General features: G+C 34.0%; 1 protein-coding gene across 1 annotated transcript in view; it reads left to right on the top strand.

The window, feature by feature from the left end:
• Positions 1-16,002, top strand: part of Adi1 (acireductone dioxygenase 1) — a 75,246-nt gene extending 59,244 nt beyond the window's left edge. The window contains exons 4-5 of the mRNA XM_081755588.1: positions 2,567-2,746; positions 13,781-16,002. Of these exons, the coding sequence (XP_081611714.1) occupies positions 2,567-2,746; positions 13,781-13,903 (303 nt within the window). The 3' untranslated portion in view covers positions 13,904-16,002. The remainder of the gene's footprint in view (positions 1-2,566; positions 2,747-13,780) is intronic.
• Positions 16,003-22,097: the final 6,095 nt, after the last annotated feature.

Here is a 22,097-nt window from a genome sequence, read left to right as displayed (position 1 = left end):
AAAAATGTTGGGTGGTGTTCAATGGGCTCTTGCACAACTCCTAAGGCACTGAGTTATTATGCCTAATGGTGTAAAATTTCCGGAAATTTTGAACCTGTTGGTAAAAACAGTTTTTTTTCTGGTTTCTTTTCAGAAAAGCTGAAAAAATTGGGGAAACAACAAAAATCTTTGTATTAGGTTAATTTTACTAACAACAGGACTTTCTTTATCGAACACGTGAACAATGTAACTTTTGCAATTCAATATTGCAAATATTTAACAAAAATAGCACTCGAAAATAAAACTTTTGCAATTATTCTTGAAAATTAATAGTCTGCACATATTTCCTTTGTGTGCTTTTTAGTCGTCTATTTGTGGATGTGCATTAATTACAGAATTTTTACAGTTAGATACAAGTCTACCATTATAAAGCTTTTATGTTGCAACAAATAGTACTCTTGAATGAAACAGTGTTCTTAATATGCTCTTTGATCTGGTGAAGTTTTGTTAATTTTAACCAAATTACTTCTTACAAGAAAGAGCAGTAGGTAAATTTCACTAATTCTCTTTCACCAAACCATATAATAACTATTATTTAATATTCTAATATAGACTTTTATATAAACTTTATGTACAAAATCTTGTGTGTAGACAAATACCTGTTTTCTAATGCGACAAATTACCTATACATGTAAAGATGAAAATATATTATGTTTGTTACTTAATAACTCTAGAACCACCCGATCGATCTCGATAAAATTTTGACCGTAGATAAGCTTCGTTCCTGGGATTGTTTTTATCATTTCACTTTGAAGATGCAACTTGGGAAAGAGGAAAAGAAGATATATAGAAAATGACTGACATTAGTGTTGAATCCATAGTTTTCGGGATCGCTGAGATGAACAGTGACACTTCCGATGCCGTGTAAATCCAAATTCAGTCCCGCAACTTAAGGGAGGAGGAAGGGGAAGACATATAAAAATGACAGAAAATGGCCAATATTAGTGTCCAATTCATAGTTTTCTGTGTTATTGAGATGAACAGTGACACCTCCGATGCCTGCCGTTTAAATCCAAATTCAGCCCCTATTAGTACTCCTAAGGGGGATGGTGACATGTAAAAATAATTGAAAATGACTGATATTAGTATCAAATTCATAGTTTCTGGGATCCCTAAGTAGATTGGTGACCTTGGAGACCTTTGTGTCCAAAATGAAATGTGTTCTTCCCGTGCGAAGAAAGGGTATTCTGTAAGTCTGTAATAATAACGAACGGAATTTTTACATATGCAACTTTTTAATATATTTCTCGCTGCTCAAATTTATTTACTTGTGCGGTGTATGTGTAAATAAGATCATATCTCTTTTGAGTTGTTCGAAAAATATAATAGAGGAATTTTACAAGGAGTCAGAAAACTAAAAAGTAAAATTAAGACCTTTTACTTTTAAGTGTTTTTTTTCCTGTTAGCGAAATCTTACATTGTATATATGCTGCAAACAGGTTATACCAAGTAACATTATCATCAGGCGAAGAAATAGTTTTTAAATTATATTTTCCAATTTTTGCCAATATTTCCGAACAATTTTTTTTTTCTAATGGGTTCAAAATTACTGAAATTTTACACAGCACAAGAAAGATATCTCCATAAAATATATATATATGATTTTAACATATTAACTAAAATGATTCTGGCCCCGTTATTTTAACACTTCCCTGTCATCAAGTTGGAACTTTGTAAGATTGCGTAAGATAATTTAAATGCTTCTATATTAATTAATCCAACTAGGATTATATTTAATTTCTTTTGTAGCCATAACTCCATTCCATCATGGTGCTAACTTTAAAGAGTTTGGATGAGTGGTGCACATATTTGTTGCCACAAAATTTCCCTATTCTAATACAAGAAATATAAATACTCAATGATCTTAACTGTACAGTAGTAAATATAAAATAGTTTTCATTTTCTTGCGTAATATAGTAATATTCGAAAATTTCAGTTTTCACAAACCTTTTTTTCCCAGTAGTTTTCATTTTAAAAGCTAATGTAGTAAAATGTTCTAAAATTTCAGTTTTCCCCAAACTTTCCGTTTTCCCCAAGCTCGAGGAAAAAAACATAAAAAACTGGTTTTTTACGCAATCTTTTTCTTCAGGCCTTCACAACACTAGTTTTGCTACAAATCTGTTACGGTCTTCAACTCTCTCAGTAGGTGTTTTATTCGTCACATTACCGTCTTCTTAGATCACTGTACCACTCTTGTCACAGCGTTATGCGTGGTCGGCGCCCTATCTTTGTGTAAATTTGTCTTCCACATCTCTGTAATTGCAACTGCAATCCAGGGAAATCATCACCCATTCGTCTTACATCACCATTTTCCATCATTCATTCTGATCTGTATCGGAAAAAGGAATGTTTCCTGTAAAACTTGACTTTTGACTCACGCTGTATATAACCTGCTACAATCATATAACTATAACCTGAACATTTGTCTGGTGGTCGAACGTTCCAGGTATTAATGTGGAAATAAGATTCAGTATATTTAAATTCTGTGCTTTTAAGAACAAACAAAATTTTGTAATTTTGTTTTCAGTTGAAAAATTTCTACACTGAGCACCTCCATACGGATGAAGAAATTAGATTTATCATTGGTGGGTCTGGTTATTTTGATGTAAGAGATGCTAAAGACGATTGGATCAGAATCAAAGTTGAGCCAGGGGACCTAGTAATAATTCCCTCTGGGATTTATCATAGATTTACACTTGATACCCAGGTGAGTGTTACTTTTATTTATTTATTTTCTCACAATTCAGTTCCCTAGCATTAGAGCAAATAATCAAAGAGCAACAAAATATAGATCAATAAATATATCCGTGATTTGTAAATGATATAAAAACTTCGTGTGTGCAAATGCAATTTTATTGTACTAAACTGTTGTAACAATCTTCGGCAGTAGCTCTGAAAAACTCATATTTCCACGTCTTAGAATTTCATTTTCACCTCATTCGTGTACCCAGTTGAAAAATGGTGAGGTTTAAGCTGTTGTAAATGTAAATCCCATGTACTCAAAACAATTCTTCTAGCGAACAATCTACTACTGCGAATATTTTGCTCTAGAACTTCTTTTGTGATTACATATGTATTGTAAAATTGTGTTCACTATTAAAATACATGTATACACTTACTCTTGTAATTGTATATTTATAAGAGGGATCAGTTGTGCAAAAAATAAAACATTGAAAATAGCTGCTTACAATTCAGTAATTAGGCACAAGAACGAAGTGATGAAGGTAAATATCGAACAGAGTCAAATCGTGTATAATATTCGAATAATCGAGAATCATATCTGATTGTTGTTTGTAAGGAATGTGTTATTCGAAAGAATGCAGTTGTTTTCATGATTATCTAATAAATAAAATAATTTTCAGCATTTTATCACCTTAGTCAGTATTCGGAAGTTCTACAGTATTTTACATGCAACATCCAAAGAAAGCAGATATTGGTTACTTTCGAATGAGTAGATATATTACTAAATATGTATTTTAATTTAAAGCATTTTGATAGTCCATCATAAGATATCAATAATTGCGATTTCACATGATCATGAGGTATTTTTGCAAGCTGCTAGTTGATAATTATGTCTTTGATAGTATAACACAATTTTCACAATCTAAAACAATCTTTCTATTTGCACGCATTTCTTTAGATTTGCAATCTTTCTATTTGGACCATATTTAAAACGCAAAATAACGTGCCGATTTGTGTCTTTGTGCACTTACCCAGTTCTCTTTAATTTATCCGAGTTCATATTAGCCACAATAATCCGCATGTATTTCTTACAATGACATTCTTTCCATCTATCTTCGTGGAGCTTGTCCTGACCTGGACGAAGTTCATTTTTTGTCATTTTTTAAATTTCTAGGAAGCGATAGAAAACTTAATTGAATGCGAAATAACTACATGTATATGTAGTTATTTCACTGAAACCCTCATTTTAAAGAAAATACATGGAATAGGGAACGTTAGTCATTCAAGTTATAGTATAGGCAATATAGGGCGAAATAGGGAGAATAAAACATACAACCCCCAAACGAACTTCAGCGTGTTCACTTTTATCATATCTTTACCATTAAGAAATAGACATTTTATGAATGGGTACTTATAAGAGTACAAGAGTACACTCATTTTCAACTTACCACTCGCTTGAAATTCCTATTAAGCCAGGAGTGTCCTAACTACGGCTCTGGGGCCAACACGGCCCGCGAGTACCATTAATCCGGCCCGCCACAGTTTATTTGTATTAAATTATATGAATCTTTAAAATATACTTAGTAAATGATACAAAATAATAATGAGATGTTTTTGTACGACCAATTAAGAAACACGATAACTACAAACATATTGAAATTAAACATTTTAACTGGAATCTCTTTCTCTCTCTGCAACTAAGGGGAGGGGGAGATATATAAAAATGATCGAAAATGACCAATATTAGTACCGAATCCATACTTCTCGGGGTCGCTGAGATGAACAGTGACACTTTCGATTTCGTTTAAATCCAAATCCAGCTGACAATAGTAATATTTAATTTTTATTTATATAGATTACTTATTATTTTCTGATTTTTCATTAAATTTTCTTTGTTTCTATCGATTTGAGAACGCTTCAGAAATAGAAATAGTGAGTGACTAACGGAACGTATTACTAATTTTTCTTATTTTAACTCAGTGAAGCAGGTAATTGACGCTAGCTAAAGATATGAGATTTATCCTAAAAACTTACAATAAATGACACACATAAGTAACTTACATAATGAAATTAAACATTATGATTAATAAGAAATCATTAGCACGAGTGGAAATTACTAGCAGCGACTGTAAATGCTCATTAGTTAACTTGAGTCTGTAAATATTTTTGTATATCTCATTTTGGAGAATATATTTTTAACACAGATAAGTAGTACCGAAAGTGGAAAGAACGCCACGAGCAAATTTACGCAACTGATCAAATTGAATGAGTGGAAGACTCTTATAAAATTCCAGCAATGATTTTTTTTTTTTTTTTTAATGCCGTTACACTGCAAATCAATCATTTCCATTTGAAGTTCTGAGGTAAGGGCTTCTATGTCGGCGTTAAATGGACTTAGAAAAATCTTGATGTCGTTTGCAGTTGCACCAAAATCTGAGAAACGAGATTCAATCATTATTTTTAAAGCAAAGCAAAGCAAGCTTCAGTTGCAAAATCGACCGAAAATGGAGCCTCAGTTTGCTGACTAATTTTTTGGCGTGTATTAAAATGCTTGATTTTTTTTTTTTTTTTTTTTAATTGGGATTGAAACAAAACCAATTTTTGTTGAAATTACTTAATGTGAGTATATAAATCAGGCAGAAGCTAAGTTCCTCCTTGTAATTTTGAATTAAGGTCATTCATATGTTTAGTTGAATTTGTATAAAATGCTAGTTTTCATAACTGCTCATGGTTGTATAACAGCCAAAGGACGATTCTTTTCATTCAAGAAAATTTGGATTTTGTTCGGAGCTCAAAAAATTGCGTTAGAATTTTTCCGAAGCTAAACCAGCGTACTGCAGTATAGTATGGTTAATCATTTTCTCCAATCTCTTCAACAAACTTACGGAATTGAAGATAATTGATCGCATGTGATCTAATGTAATGACATGACTAGCTGTAAAACTTCTGACATATCCAAGCATTTTCCGCATCAAGACTGTTGATGAATGATACAACGTACGATTAATGGTTTGAACTACCGTCATTTTCTACGGCCTTTGATACAAGAACAGTGATACCTTTTTGTATTCCACACATGTGTTTACCATCAGTAGTGATACACGTATTGTTTCCATTGAAGATTATTTTTTTCTGAACAGCATTTTCAGTTTCCTTTAAAATATCTTCTCCAGTGGTTATGCAGTGAATACAATGAATGTTAAAAAGCTCTTCATACACTCATAATTTTTATCTATTCCTCGAATAAAAAGTAACACCTAAGCAGTATCTGGAACATCTGTTGACTCATCCAAGGTCAAAGAGAACTACTCTAACTGTCAATTTCTGTAAGACAATTGAGTTAATGTATTATCTGCAAGATCATCTACTCTTAAAACGAAATTTTTGCTGACAAACTGATGTTTTTAAATAAGTTAGCTTTTTCATTAAACATTTCCTTTGCTGCTACAACCATGCAATCCCTGATTATCACCGTCAGTAAATGGTTTCCCATGTTTCACTATTGAATGAGCCACGCGGAAGCTAGCATGACTTGCTGCTTGTTCTGCATTTACTTTCTTAAACAATTGCTGAGATTTCAACCCGCTTTTCAAAGAATCGTATTTTTTCTAACCGTAGGTTTGCTTTAAATTTTAAGTAATTTCGATAATGTTTACCCTCATAACGACGTTTGATATTGTATTCTTTGAGGATTGGTATTGTTTCATCTCAAATTACATACATTGCCCTATTCTTATAACTTAACTCAATCACGAGATATTGACATCCCCAATGTTCTTTAAATATTCTGTACTCACTGTCTATCTTTCGTTTCTTTTCCACTATCTATCTTTCGTTTCTTTCGTTTATAAATATTCACTCAAAAGGCACGTAACTTCAAATAAGGAATAAATAAAATGCACTGGTTTTATCTACTCACAGTTAAACACACTGTATTTTTACTAAGAAACTGTAGTCACAATACACACTAGTTGCACTATATTTCGCTTTTCAGAACACACTTATCGCTCCGAGCCCAAAATTTGGAACTGTCCAACTCTCGATTATCTCCCATATTTATACCACGCGTTCTCGGTGCGTAAAATATATTGAAATGATGTTATAGGTAGAGACAAATAACGGTCCGGGCGTGTCTTTTCCCTTGATCAATTTTATTATAAATTTCCTAAGTACAATGTCTTTGATTTACAAAGAGTAATTAATAGTGTCTTTTCTCCTAATTGACCAGATGAAGGAGATTAGTGTTTTGCAGGGTGCTCCTTCCGCTCATGGCAGCATCCACAACACTTGCAAGATTATAGGTGAGATTCGTGGATAAACCCCTCAGCTCACAGCAGCCTCGCGAGGTTTTGGTTGTAGTTAGGATCCCTAGTCCACTCTATGGCGTAACTACGTTTTATGGACCCCCTGCAAGAGAATACCCAGGGCCCCCCGCCTTAACAACATTTTTGTGGAATGATAAGATAACAATAAATAACCATGTTTCCCTGTATCTATGAATAATGAGTTAAATGCATGCAACCACTAGGCCTAAATATTCATAAATGGAAACCACTTTGTTATACGTATAATTTATTCACTAAGCTTCAGAATGGAAGATGGACGATGGAAGATGCACTCCTTGTAATCAGTGACGTTAGTCTTCATGAAAAGTAGCAGGAATTAACTGAATGGTTTCCTTCTTGCTTTCCTGTCAGCAAAATCCTTTACTAACTCATGTGCATCCATTTCCTATACATAAGTTCTGAAAGGCCAATGACTTATATTTCACAAATAAGAGACTTGTTAGGTTAAACACAGGATTCTGAACATTTATTTTAAATTTCAACCGTTTCACAAAGCAAATTACTTCAATCTGAAACGAAGAACTAATATCACAACTGTAAGTTGTTTCAAGTATCTGTGCCCTTCTTAGAATTTCATCATCAGTGACATGAATTATATTGGCAGGAAACAAAAAGGAAAATGTGGATAGTATATCACGCATAGATGTAAAACTATTAATTTAATATGTCAAATAGTTTAATATTAGATGCTTATTCTAAAGTTTGATTCGCCGTCACTGAGATTACTATCTTCACACAACTCATCTAAATGATGTTTGAACATTCCACTTTTCACACAGTTTAATTGCTTCTTCCTTTAGATATAGGAAAAGGGGAGGGTGGCAGAACATTGCCGACTAATAGAAAACTGAAAAGCATATTGATTCGACTTATAAGGAGGCTAAGGCGAAGGCCCCCCTTGAAAGTGTCGGCCTCCCCGCACTGCGGGATTTCGCGCCATAGTAGTTACGTCCCTGAGTCCAGTTCGACATAGGGCTTAGGAAAGGTGTACTCCTAGTCCAGTGCGACCTCGGAGCAAGTACTGATTAGTCGATCAGTGGTCAGACTGATACCAGGTCCTTCTGTGGTCCCTCTTTTTATTTGTCCTTTTTGGGTAGCTCGTCCTCCTTCGGATTCTTTCGTGTGGTCCGTCTCCTTTCGGATACCTTCGATTCTTTCTCCTTGGTGTATGGTCTGCTTTTGTAAATAATGGCACGTGTTGTTATACATGTGCTTTTGTGTGATGTAGGGATTCTTACAATATTCAGAAACCCTCGAATCTTCCAGACAAGCGATCATGGATCAGAATTTTTCCAAAACATGCTCTACTTCTGCTGCTCGATACAAATGGCATTGTATACTTCGACGGACTAAGCATACTTGACATTTTACGTAATTTCGCCACTCCCCACAAGATGGCACTCGCGCTACAGTATATTAATATTATGAAGTCTTTAGCTCTTGAAATTTAGTGGAGAAGTCAGTGTGGCCGTAGGCTAAAAAGTTTGGAGACCCTGCATTAAGCAATAGCTACATATCGGTATGTATTTTCTTAATGTCTTAACAGGGCACAGTGGCTCAGTGGTAGAGAGTTCACCGCTGGTGCGTGGGGTCCCTGGTTCGATTCCAGCTCGCACCAAGCGGGCTTTGTGGAGAACAAACACAGTATTCTTGAGTTTTCTCGGTGTTCTTTCGTTTCCTACTACTTTATTCATTCCACCATTGCATTAATTTCTCATCATCACCGCATCCTTTCGCTTAGCCGGCATAACTGTGGGACGTAAAACTAAAAGATTTCATTTCATTCAAAGATTTTTCTTTGTGTTTTTACTGTTAAGCCATTAATCTTCTATAACTTCATTCGTAGCGTATTAACCACTATTGAAATTTAAAATTAACATTTGTTCAAGTAACTAATCGTGTTACTTTTTTGCTACCAGATCTCAATGGTTTGTAGAATATTTAGTTATTAACCAGATTTTGACAGTTTTTAATGTTTTTTGAGATATTTTACAGTATAACCCCGAGACATGTTATATGTTCCAACATTTATTAATAGTAAAAAAGAAAAGAAAAAAACAAACAAAAAACATTATTAGTTAATATAAAGGTAACAAGAAAGCTCTATCGCTTTTCCACTCCACCTTTGAACATCGATATGTCACCTAAGACGTACCTTGAAGATCAAAAATAGTCCCCATCAGCATCGACGACCTTCTGCCAACGTTCTGGAAGGCCATGGATTCAATCTCGGTAGAATTTGGTGGGCCGTGAAACAAAGAAGGTATCAAGTGCATTTTGCACCTCTACCAGATATTTAAACTGGCGTCCTCTAAGGTGATCGTCCAAGGAATGAAACAGGTGATAATCGGACGGCGCAATGTCCGGGGAGTCTGGCGGATGAAATAATGTTTCCCATCCAAGGTGGGAATGGTGTCCCGCGTCATCCCAGCCACGTGGGGGTTAGCGTAGTCCTCTAACAGCAGGACCTCTTTGTGATTCAGAAGTGGTGGCTCCAGAGTTTTGAGTTTTTCTTGAACACGGCTCAACTGCTGACAGTACACAGTTGCATTGATGCTCCGACCAGCTGGTAGCAGTTCCCGATGCACAATGCCGCGAGCAGTCCACCAAACACACAGGAGAACCTTCTTTTGGTGCAGTGCTGGTATCGGCTGTTTTGAAACCGGTTCATGGGATGCTAACCAATGATGACGGCACCGTGGAGCTTCGTACAGGACCCACTTCTCATCACATGTCAACACCCTCTCCAGAAATGGCTCCTTCCTCAGACGAGACAGCAAAGAAACACAGGTGTCTGTTCGCTTTGCTTTCTGGCTGGAGTCAAATCATGTGGAATTCAACGACCCAACTTGTAGTGCTTCCCAAGTTGATGGAGGTGCTGCCGAATGGTTTCTCACTCACACTAAATTGTAGTCCCAGTTCCTCACATATCTGGCCTCTGTTCGCCTCAATTGCTGTCTGAAGATCTTCATTTTGTAGATGTGTTGGTCTTCTAGCACGTGGTGCGTCTTCGAGTGTTTTGTCACCGTCCTTAAATTTGTTAAACCACCGCTGCACTGTCCGTGTAGTCACTACACCCTCACCAAATGCCTGGCATATCTTCCGGCCCGCTGCAGCCGCGTTTGACATGAACGTTTAAACATAATGTAACCTTTGACATTAAACTTCAAATACTGTTAACAGAGTAAAATAAATTTGAGTATTTGAAGAAATTACTATGTAAGATTCCGGTCCATCCGGTCTGTCAGAGTTTAGATTAATAGTTGAACTTCACTTCCACTTGTCTTTAAAATTTCATAATAATATGTGTAAGATCTTGAGAAAGAAATTCCAGTAAATAACGAATCACTCTTCTATAGTGATGCACTTTCATTGTAGCACTGTATGTGCGAATGGCAGAAATATAAGGAGGCCGTAATATATTCCACAAGATTTAAAGCAATAATTGCTTTAAATACGCATACATGTGAAAAAACAAGGTGAAGTCTGGCGGAACATACAAGTCATTACAGCAGTTATAATGGTTAATTACTGGCATTTCTTTTTTTAACTAGTCTAAAATTAAATGCTAAAATAAAAGTAAAGATAACAATCATTGTTCATACGATCAATAGTGTGAGATTTCCGAATACACCATTTCAAGAGAGAAATATTTGTTACAGCTGATAGAGGTTCTAAAATCAGAATAAGTGAAAAGTCCAAAGAATTGCAGAAAACAATTACTGATAATACACAAATTTTTCGAATCAATCGAAAGCAAAGTCAGTGTCAAGTTCTTTCGAGCTGTAACAGAGACAAAACTGCAGAAACATAGAGTACTCGTTAAAAAAAAAAAAAAAAAAAAAAAAAGTTTGTGATGAATGCTCAGTGAAAGTAATTAAAACCATCACATGTAATGCGTGCTTTACAACAGATCAATAATGAGTGAACTGTTTGCGAGGCGTGAGCATGTTTGTGTAATTAACAAACGCAATATCTTCTTCGCAATGTATTTTACTGTCCTCAAAAATATAATTCATTAGACAAAATATTACACTTACTGAAAAATGTATTTCGGAAGTTCACCAACTTTGATCCAAAGCCAAAAGTTTTTTTTTTTTTTTTTTGGGGGGGGGAGCACATACAAATGCGAAATAAATTATGTGACAAAAAAGTCTATCATTACATCTTTCAAGTCTACTTGTTAAAGTAAAACTTACAATACAACATTTATTCTCCAGTGCTAGAAGCTAAGAACACTAGAGTATCACAAACATGAATAAACGTCCAATTTTTGGAGACTTCTATAACAATAATAACGCAATTCTATGGCCATGATGTGATGTATTTGTGGCAATTTGTTAGAAATACGTCTTATTACGGTCATAGTATTCGACACCAAGGTACTTTCAATATGCATTGACACGTGCGTGTCACTTGCTTTATTACTGTTGTAGCGGCCTACAAACTTTAAATGTTAGAGCTACTTTAATAACCTAAATTTGTAACACTGAGTAATAAATGTGATATTGTAAGGCTTCTCGTAACTTCTAAGTTTGAAATATGTAATGACTTGACGTAGTGCCATTTGAAAAAAGTGTAACTTTATGTTGGTTGGCAACATTGTTTAATGAGTGGTATTCAGAGTGTGTCAATGTCGTCCTGTTGATATTTGTATGTTGCAAAATTTCATCGATTTTTATCGATTGGTTTAAAAGTTAGAATGTCATTTCAAGATAAATGGTGCACTCTGTATGTACTGTATATATATATATATATATATATATATATATATATATATATTTATATGCGCCACACACAACATATTTTTATATTAGTGCAACTGGGATTAGAAGTACATATACTTTAATCCAAAATTGAGTCATCGAATTATCGCCTCTCACATCGAAGGCGAGATCGCTGACGATATTTAAAAATAAGAAAGAGAAAAAGTTCGATAATATTTGTAATCCAAATTCCGTCTTCAAACATACCCCAGTTACTGACTACGTTTAAGTTGATACTTACAGAGGATACGTGTTGTTTACGTATCAAAATTACAAAGATGTGGTTCAAAATGATAATACTGAAGTTCTAGATCATTACAGCCCGGATTTATATGCAAAATACATATTTATAACAACATGCAGAAACGTATGGAAAGTATTCTTTTCGTTTTCGACGGACTTGTAAGGATTCGTTTGAGACGCATATATTAGTGCATAGAAGTGCATATTCTGAGTGAATTTCGATGTGCATGCTTATTTCGGAAACTTTTCAGGATACTACATATTTCCGCATTTTATTGTTGCATACTAGCATATTACAGAGTATATCACAAGAAAGTATCTTATATTTAAAGTGAACTGAATCACTTTATAAACGTAGATGTAGATTTCTTTTTTGGGGGGTAGGGGGGGGGGGTAAATAGCGTTGAGTTTGTTGCTCAAAATCTTAGGTAAATTCACTTTCGATTGCTTTCGCATTCGGTGTTTTTCACATGCACCAGTGACTTCCGCTGATGTAGGAATGAACTTTTCTATCTACAAAACGTTTCTCACTGATAAACGAAGAGAATTTACAGAAGAAAATCTAAGGAAGACGTTCATAGTTTATTGCAACAGAGATCATGAAGATCTTGAAACAAATTGAAAGTTTCTTTTCTTAGTATATATTTCAGTGCATATGTTAAAATTTTAATGCATAATTTGGTGCATATTTTTGATATTTTTCGTGCATATTTGCATGCATATCTCGGGGTTGGTTTGTGCAGGGAAATCTATAGATCACCAAAACAAAATACAGGGTTATTCAAAAAGAAAGAACAGATTTCAAACATTTATTTCTTCCAAACTACAAAAAATAGAAACATGATTCGAACGTTACTTGATTAAGAAAAGTTTACAATTTAAACAGCCCTGATAGAAGTTCCAATCACGGCCGCATTGGCGCTGTTGTTTGTTTGTAGTGAAATAATGGCGTCACCACAGGATAAGTCTTTTTGTGTGCTGCAATTGGCAAAACTTGAGTCCATTGTTGCAGTTCAGCGAGCATTTCGCCGTCAATTTAATAAACAACTGCCGCATCATTAGCAAATTTACGAGTGGCATCGAAAGTTCGTAGAAGATGGTTGCATCTGCAAAGGAAAAAGCATGGGACGTCCACGCACATCGAACGAGAATGTCGAGCGTATTCGTACACTTTACGAAAGGAGCCCAAGGAAATCCACATCACGAGCAAGCAAAGAACTTAACATTCCTCAACCAACGGTATGGCGAGTTTTAAAACATCGTCTGCACATGAAGCCATACAAACTGTGAATTCGATAACTAGAGACAGCTGATTCGTGTGTGGCAAGAAATGAGCCACCGTTTTGACATTTGTCGTGTAACACACGGTGCTAATATTGAATGCACACCATAATTACTAACAATAAATTGTAAACTTTTCTTAATCAAGTAACGTTCGAATCATGTTTCTATCTTCTGTAGTTTGGAAGAAATAAATGTTTGAAATCTGTTCTTTCTTTTTGAATAACCCTGTATAAGTAACGTGTTCCTCTAATTAAGAAGTACACTTTTGATTGTAGTAGTTTCTGGGGTGTATCTCATTACCCATTGTACATGTCGAAATGAATTGCGTAATACTCGGTTCTGGAATAAAATACTGATACGTACGTTATAAATGCTCGGTAGAAGTTCGGTGTAACTAATATATTTTCTGAATTGTTTCAGAACTTCATCAAAGTGAAAAGGCTATTTGCTGGTGAGCCAGTATGGACTCCCCACAACAGACCAGCTGACGAAATGTCTTGCCGCAAAATTTATTTGGAGAAACTTCAGGAAGGATTTTCATAAATAGATTCAATGAGAACTAAAGAGTAACAAATATATTTTTATACTTCTTTTCTTGGGTATACAAATCTGTGACAGAAGAAAAGTTATATTTTGTATTATAAATTGTATGATTCATGTTTGTATATAGGTTCAAATTAGCCCAAGTTAAATTTTCTAGCTGAGCGTTCCATTAGGCAGGACCTAACCAAATTTATATATATATATATATATATATATATATATATATATATATATATATATATATATATCGTATACCGTATATTTCTGAAACCAAGAAGAAAATTTCTGCCGCAATTTGGTCCCCAAAAATATGAAGTAGTCTTGCTTTCGTGACATACGGAGTTTTTCTTGACTGAACAAAATCACGAGCTTCCATCTCACCTTCCGCTTTAGCTTTGAAAGTTCGCATAATCAGTGGACCCTTCCTGGATTCAGAAATAGATTGTATATACAACTATCCATAGAACTTCTAAGTTTAATACGAAACCTTTTTTATTATTATTATTATTATTATTATTATTATTATTATTATTATTATTATTGCTCTAAAGATGTAATTTCGAAGTTAGCTGTGTTCAGAGAAGGATGACACATACTAGTATTAGGTATAGAGATTTAGCTTAGCTTAGTGATATAAGCAACAATAAAAGTTCTTCCCTTCTACGTACATACGAATTGTTATCAAGAAATCAAAACTTCTTTTGTGAGTACTGCTAAGGTAAATCAGGTTTTATTAAGACAGCTTATACGGATTTTAGCAGGACCGTAGGAAAAAACCTGCTCTACTTGTCGCAATACAGCTTTTGCACTTAGTACCTTTAAGGGACATTCAGAGATAATCATTGAAATGCTTGACTAGAGTTATTAAGAATGTGTATAGTAAGTAAAATATTTGTAAACTCATCTAGTTTTAAGTTACAATAATACATAGAGGAGAAACTACAGTAATTTGTGTAATTGTGTAAATGTATTTTACTTTAGTTGAACAGGTAGAGTTGCCAGATTGTACACTTTACCGTATTCTTACTTTCTTATTCAAATCCTATAGTATGTCTTCCATTTTTAAAATCTTACATTTAAGTTTTGAATTATGTACGTAAGAGCACAATACCATGATTATACTTTCTATTATTTGAATATCTTTTCCCTTTCCAGAGTTATAGTACTGTTACCTTATGCTACAAAGTACCTTTCTTCTTTGTTGTTAGTACTCTTCATAGATGTGTCTAATTTTGGGAAACGCGTATGTATATATATTACAAGGATAAATTCAATTTCCACTGTCTATTTACATAGTCATTGGTGAATATTCGTGCTGCGTTATGTCAATTCTTGTCTTCCGCCGTTGTTATGATGGATTATGATTACGATATAAGTTAAATTAAATGCTTAAAATTATTTTTATATATAGTAGATTATTTCTTCAGATCATCTCTTTTTTTTCTTCCTAAATTCTTCTATATGTGTGAATAAATCGTAAAAATAAATCTGGCAACCTTACTTTTAGTTTTACTGTATATTTGTTTAAGAATAGCTGTAGACTGCTAACTTTTACTAAAAAATGTTTTCCGGGAATTAAGTGATTTGTAGTTTTTCATATGCTATGGAATTATATAATGATTTCAAGAGCTAAAGAATTCATTTTAAGTTTTTCATTCTACTGGTGAAGGAAAGTGGGGAATTTTAAGCAGAACTTATGTTTGCTTAAAACGATTATAATATATTATCAAAACGATTATATTCTTCTTTCCCAAAAATATGATAACGTAGTGTTTTCCTCAGTATCACAATATTCCGGTATGAAAAGTCGTTTAAATATCTGTTGAAAATATCAATTTCACTGACAGATACCAAATGTTACTAGTTCTGTCAACATTATTTTAGAATATTATGTAATTTGTACTTCTGTAATTTGTACTTTTGTAATTTGTAATATACTAAAATAAACTATGCGGAAATTAAAGTGATTACATTTACGTAGTTTTAGGAACTTGCAGTTGAGGTTAGTCTTAATACTCACATTTCTACAAAGATTATTTTATGATTGTAAAAGTTTGGTTCAGTTATGGAAAAAATAAATTTCAGTGGGATTTCATGCATACTGTTGTCTTTAATTGTTTATAGAAGAAACGTAAGAGTTAGAATATTACTCATTCTTTTCATAGATTGTTATTTAAAAAAGAAAAAAAAATGATTCGTTTAATTTCAAAAAGTAATGTTTAATTAAGGAAATTCATTTGATTAAATCGTATAACTAACAATACAACAAAATCTTTAAATAAATAATGAAAAACGAAGTACTGTATGTAAAAGAAAGTGCAATACCAAGGAATAGAACATCAGAAACTTCAAATATTTATGAACATAATCGTGGAATGTAATATTTATAAAGACTGAGAATACATGTGTGCCATCGATTGATTTCATCCATAAATACTAATACTAACAATTTTATTTTGAGTGCTGTGAACAGCTCCTACAAAAATACAGCACTTTTAAAAGTATTAGATAATAATATCTGACACAACAAGTTACAAGTAAACCAGTAATAATAATAAATTATAAGTCATTTGTAAACTTAACAGGTTAGGACCCTTGTCAGAAAGTGAAAATACGCAAATTCTTTAATTATTTTTTTAAAATCCTGATCTAGTAAAAAAAAAAATATATGGTCAATGTACTAAAATAGTACTTTCTAAATAATGTAATTGTAATTTATTTAAAATTAGGTAGTATTACTTTCCAAATTTTCATGCACATCAAGTTAAAATACATCTTTTGTTGCCATCCTCATAGCAGAACATGTTGCGATCTGCGATGTGATCGCAGAAAATTTGTCGCGCCTGTACAGAAAAATTGCCAGACGAAAAAATATACCCAACAGAAAAGTGTAAAAATATGCCTGCTATGTGTAGATGTCTTAAATACACGGACGAGTCGTATAAATATAGTTTGACCTGTTTTTTCCGTCGCGAAATGCGTATTTTTAACAATCATAAGTGTTTCTTCTGCAGAAAATTTTTTAAGAATACCAGCAGAAAATTTTTGACTTACAAAAGCTCATCGCAAAAACACAAAGAAAGTTCTGCCATCGGGGTTGCCATATTGGTTAGAATATACTGAGATAAATATAACTTTAAAAAATTGACATAATTCGTTATCATCAATTTAATATGTTCATTAATCTATGTGATAGATACCCTGTATGATCTTTAAAAATATAATTATGGTCAGTTGAAATTATAACATTTCGAATTTAACACGACCATCATCGATTGAGTTTTTATTCTATAATATATTACTCTTATACATACTTAAATTTTCTAGATAATTTTTGCTACAGGGTTTGAAAAAACCCGGGTTTTTTTGAAAAAGCCTAACCCACCTGGGCCCATATGGGTTTTTTCGGGTATAATTGGGTTTTTTCGGGTTTAATCGGGTTTTTTCGAAATATTTCAATGTCTTTGGGGTAAAAGTGTTAAAATGTGATTTATATTTCATGATTGTCATTGTCACAACTTGCAACAATTTTCTACTCACTGCTGTTTTGAAAAAATGGCCGCTATTTTGAAATTTTACATTCGATCGCCGAGAAAATCTATACAGCAGATTTAGCATATCTCGTGCTTCAACCGTCAAAATTTCAACATAAAAGACTGAAAATTACGCTTCGTAGCGTAGATACTCACTGTTTAAAAAAAAAATGGCTGCCATTTTGATATTTTACGTTGGTATGCCGCAAAAATCTATACAGGAAATTTTGAGTGTCTCGTGCTTGTACTCTGAAAATTTTAACTTAAAAGGCCGAAAGTGTGGCCCTGTAGTGTGTGTGGTAGAGGCAGACAAACGAGTTGAGTTGATTTTGTGTTTAACGTCCCTTTCAGCAGCGAGGCTATATGAGACGGGATCTACTGATTAAAGTGGAATCCGAACCACATGAGCTCCCTCCGGGAAGCAAACCCGGGTCACCCACGCCGAAGACGCGTACACTAACCGCTTAGCCATGAAGGAGCTCGGCAAACAAACGAACAAATGTAGATAAAGTCATCCAGAAGCCTGACTGATGTTCGCCAAATATGAATACCAAATTAAATCTATTAATTTAAAACAAAGATACAATTCATGTTGTATGAAATAAATAAATGTTTCAAAATGTCTTATATGAAATTAACATAATCTAGCGTAAATAAACCTGCCATATTTTCTCCATGAGAATACGGGACACCTCAGACCCCCCCCCCCCCATCAAATTTCCAACACAATGAATTGAACTATAGTCTGGTTATGAACAAAAGTATAATTGGCCGCGGTGGCTCAGTGGTAGAAAGTTCACCTCTGGTGCATGGGGTCCCTAGTTCGATCCCAGCTCGCGCCAAGTGAGTTTTGTGGTGGACAAACATCTTGTGCGTGGGTTTTCTCGGGATTCTCACGTTTCCTCCCACTTTCTTCATTCCGTTATTTCATTCATTTCTCATCATCACCGTCACCTTGAGCATAGCAGGCATAACCGTGAGACTAAAAGTAAAATATTTCATTTATTTAATTTTAATTTTTTTTTTCAAGAATATAATAGGCGAAAGTTCACTGAGCAACAGCTGCTTTTCTCTGTTCGTATCCTGCAATTAATCTGTTCATATCCTGCAATTAATTGTACAGACTGAAGATGCCTAAAAACTTAAGATGTGCTATAAAAATGCTTTACAGGAAAACAATATGCAAATTATTTAAATCAGTGGTACAATCTACCTTCAATATTCTTCGCGCGTTTAGCAATATTTATTTACATGGCTGTATTTGCCAAAATTACGTTTGTCAGTTTAATCTGATGGAAAGCTGATTTTTCTCCCTGTGACGTGTGTAACTGTCAGGACCAGATTTACATTTTTCTAAGACCTGGACCAAAGTACAATTCTGAACCCCTAGCCTCTGAAAAACAATATAATTCTTGTTAACTTATCTAATGTGTTGGAGAAAAGGTCAGCCATTTTCCCCGTGTTTGTAAATGTAGAAACCCTCAAGGACCATCTTATCTTTTTTTTTTCTTTCTTTCTTTCTTTCTTAATGTTCCGGAGAGTATCGGAGTTTCCATCAAGTTCAATGGAAAAAGTAGCATTGCAAATTTCGCTCGCTATCAAGTCGAACAGGGTGGTGTAATAACTTCCTCGAAACTCTTAACATGCAACAGCGTACTGCTCATTCACTTATTACAGGATTCCCTGCCAATGTCAGAATTTTTTGCTTTCACTTTTCGAATAAGCTGATATTGATAGCAGAAATGGAACGGAATTAAAAAACGGGACATTCCCTGTCCCGACTAAATTTACGGGGACGCGGGACACTCGGGCCCAAAAACGGGACTGTTCCGATTTTTACGGGACGTATGGCAGGTTTAAGCGTAAAATAAATAGTTTTGTTGTTGAAGTATTCATTTCCGATCCTTCTGCGTTTAATTCGGGAATTTCCCGAGCACTTCTTTTACGGCGTGTACTATTACGGAAATTTGAACTCAGTACCTGAAACTGTAAGCGTTACATAGTCTTCGGAACCCCGAGCATTAAGCTCCTTAAATTTGACAAGAATTTTTACGCTATTGCTGGTGTTGATTCTCCAGAATGTTTATTTGAAGAGTAGCAACAAATGACTGAACTAAACTGTTATTGTTCAGCCAAATTTTAGTTGAAAAAACTTGTGTTTTACATCAAAGGTAAGAAATAATACTAAGTTTTACCAATGTATTTACATATGTACTATTAGTACCGGCATCTATGACCTTAAACCCGTCAAACGGGATAACGTCCCTCGGTGACGCCGAGTCGACGAGCACACTATTCACGGAAAATATTTTCTAAAGTACAAAATTGCTTATTTTACTTCAAAAGACTATGAGCATAATCCATACATTAATTTGTTCTATAACTATCTCAAGCTAAGGTAAGTTTTTTTTTTTAAATTCATTTAGTACATTCAGAGCTTTATAAAGGTCTTATGTTGAATGTTGTTGTATACCTTAACGTGAAAGCCTCTAATTCGTCTAAGGAAAGCCTAAAATCTGATAAAAATCACTTACAATGTGATCACCGTAGTTGTACCAATAATATACTAACAAATAGGTCAAAAACCCAGGTGGGTTTTAAAGTGGGTTTTTTCAGGTGGGTCCAACCCGAAAAAACCCACCGGGTTTTTTCGGGCTGGGCCCACTTGGGCAAACCCTGATTTGCTACAGTACTTATTTTCTAATATCACTTGAATAAATGATTTATCAGTGAATTTACTTACAGACTTTAGAGTCCCCAATATTCATTTTTTCATTTTGTAGCAAATAAATAAATAATAATAAATTGTCAAAATCATAACCTACATGTAGAAAACTCGAGTTTTAAAGATTGTCAAATGATTAAATGCAGATACATCTCAAGAGGCGCAGCATTGCCAGATTTCCTTTACGAGTAAATGTGGAGAAGTGAGACTGTTACATTAAGCAAGATCTTACTATTTTCGATAGAAAAATGAATATCAAACTAAACATACTTATTTCTCTGGAAATTCACAAACTAACTATAAGTAAATTAATTTTTAACAAAATGGTGGTAAATACTCTGAAAGAACTATTTGCAGCTTCACTTCGAATCTCATTAACAGTTCTGTCGAAGCATCATGTTCTTTAGTGAAATAATGAAATCCGTTCAGAATATCCACGTTTCTTTTAACTTCTTAAAATTTCCCTTTACGCATTTTTCTCGGTTGCTTGTCGCTTTTTTTTTGGTCTGTCTGTCAAAATCCACAATCTGTAAAATGAAAGTTAACCAATAATTAAAAAAAAGGAAAAGAAATTAATATTGAAAATGACGCAGTTGTGCATTGGAAGAATTCGTGGAGTTGTCCCAAATGATTTAGTTCCGAATCGCACGAATGAACATCTCATGCACTGCCCAGAATGAAATCTAAATATAGAAGTGAGTAATTCATGTAATGCCAGTAGTCTGAATAAATTGGCTTGACCCTTACGAGCCCACGCGGAGTCAAATTTGACTCCATCCTTCTTATTTTCAATATAAGTTTCATTTGACTTACCTTCAAACAAAATTCAGCGATTTTGTTACGCCAAATGTCGTTAAACTTAGCTTATTAATATACTGGTAGGGATAATAGTACTTTATTTTTGGTTTACTCTCTCAGGGTTCGTTCGCTATTGATAGTGACAGTATTATTGTAACTAGTATCTCCTATTGTAATGACATCATAACAACCCTTTATATTTGTGTTTTAAATTTAGCTTTTATGTTTTGGCAACGCAACATTAAAACAAAACGAAAAAAAAGATTAACATAAAATAGGTAATAATTTTAACAGTTTTAGTGATTAGGTTATTATGGCCTCACATTGCATTGTGTGTGTCAGTTTTAGGGGTTTCTCTCTGAGGAAAACAATTTTATGAAGCCAGCTCGCACAGGCAGTTCAGTAATATGCAACTATATAGTGCAACTATGACCATTCTCAAATGAAACTGGTCATTGTCAGGTGAAAGTGTCCAATTTTATTTAAAGAAAAGAATAACATTATGGAAATAATATTCGTACTTTTGTACAGTGATTATTAAAAAGACATGGAGAAAGAAGGCAAATCAATAGTATTGGAGCGGGCTTGTTTTCATTTTAAAAGTATTGTTCATTTCGAGGAGCCCGCATGTAACAGTGAAGAATTCTTAAAAGATGGACGGTAGAAGGGGAAGAAGCGAAAGAAAGAAATGTAACACAAGATATTAATTTGTTTGTGTTTTTCAGCTGCAGTGTCAGATATGAAATGTACCTCTTTTCATACTATAGTCAAATGATATCTGATAAGTAACTATGTCTGTCTTTCAGCTATTGGAGATATGCCAGTAGTGCCTTTCTTCTTTTTTTATTATTATCATAGATTTGTCCATATTAAAACAGCACCTTTTGTCCTTTTTAGTAGATCCATATTAAAACAAACCAAATCGCTACAGGAATGTATTAATTTGTGAATCGCTGATCCATATGATTGGATTATTTGATAGCGTTTACCTCTTTCCATTGTATATCCGTTATAACAGAAAAAAGATCACAACAAAAGTATTAAACGTGGTTTTATGTAGCGAAAGTGATAAAAGAGAACACACAGCAATAACATTTTAAAGAAATTAGGAAATTTATATATTTTTTTCCAATATTAG

This window comes from Thermobia domestica, chromosome 4 (assembly GCF_964235325.1).
Source record: "Thermobia domestica chromosome 4, izTheDome1.hap1.1, whole genome shotgun sequence".
Lineage (NCBI taxonomy): Eukaryota > Metazoa > Arthropoda > Insecta > Zygentoma > Lepismatidae > Thermobia > Thermobia domestica.
This window is presented reverse-complemented; position numbering and strand designations above follow the sequence as displayed.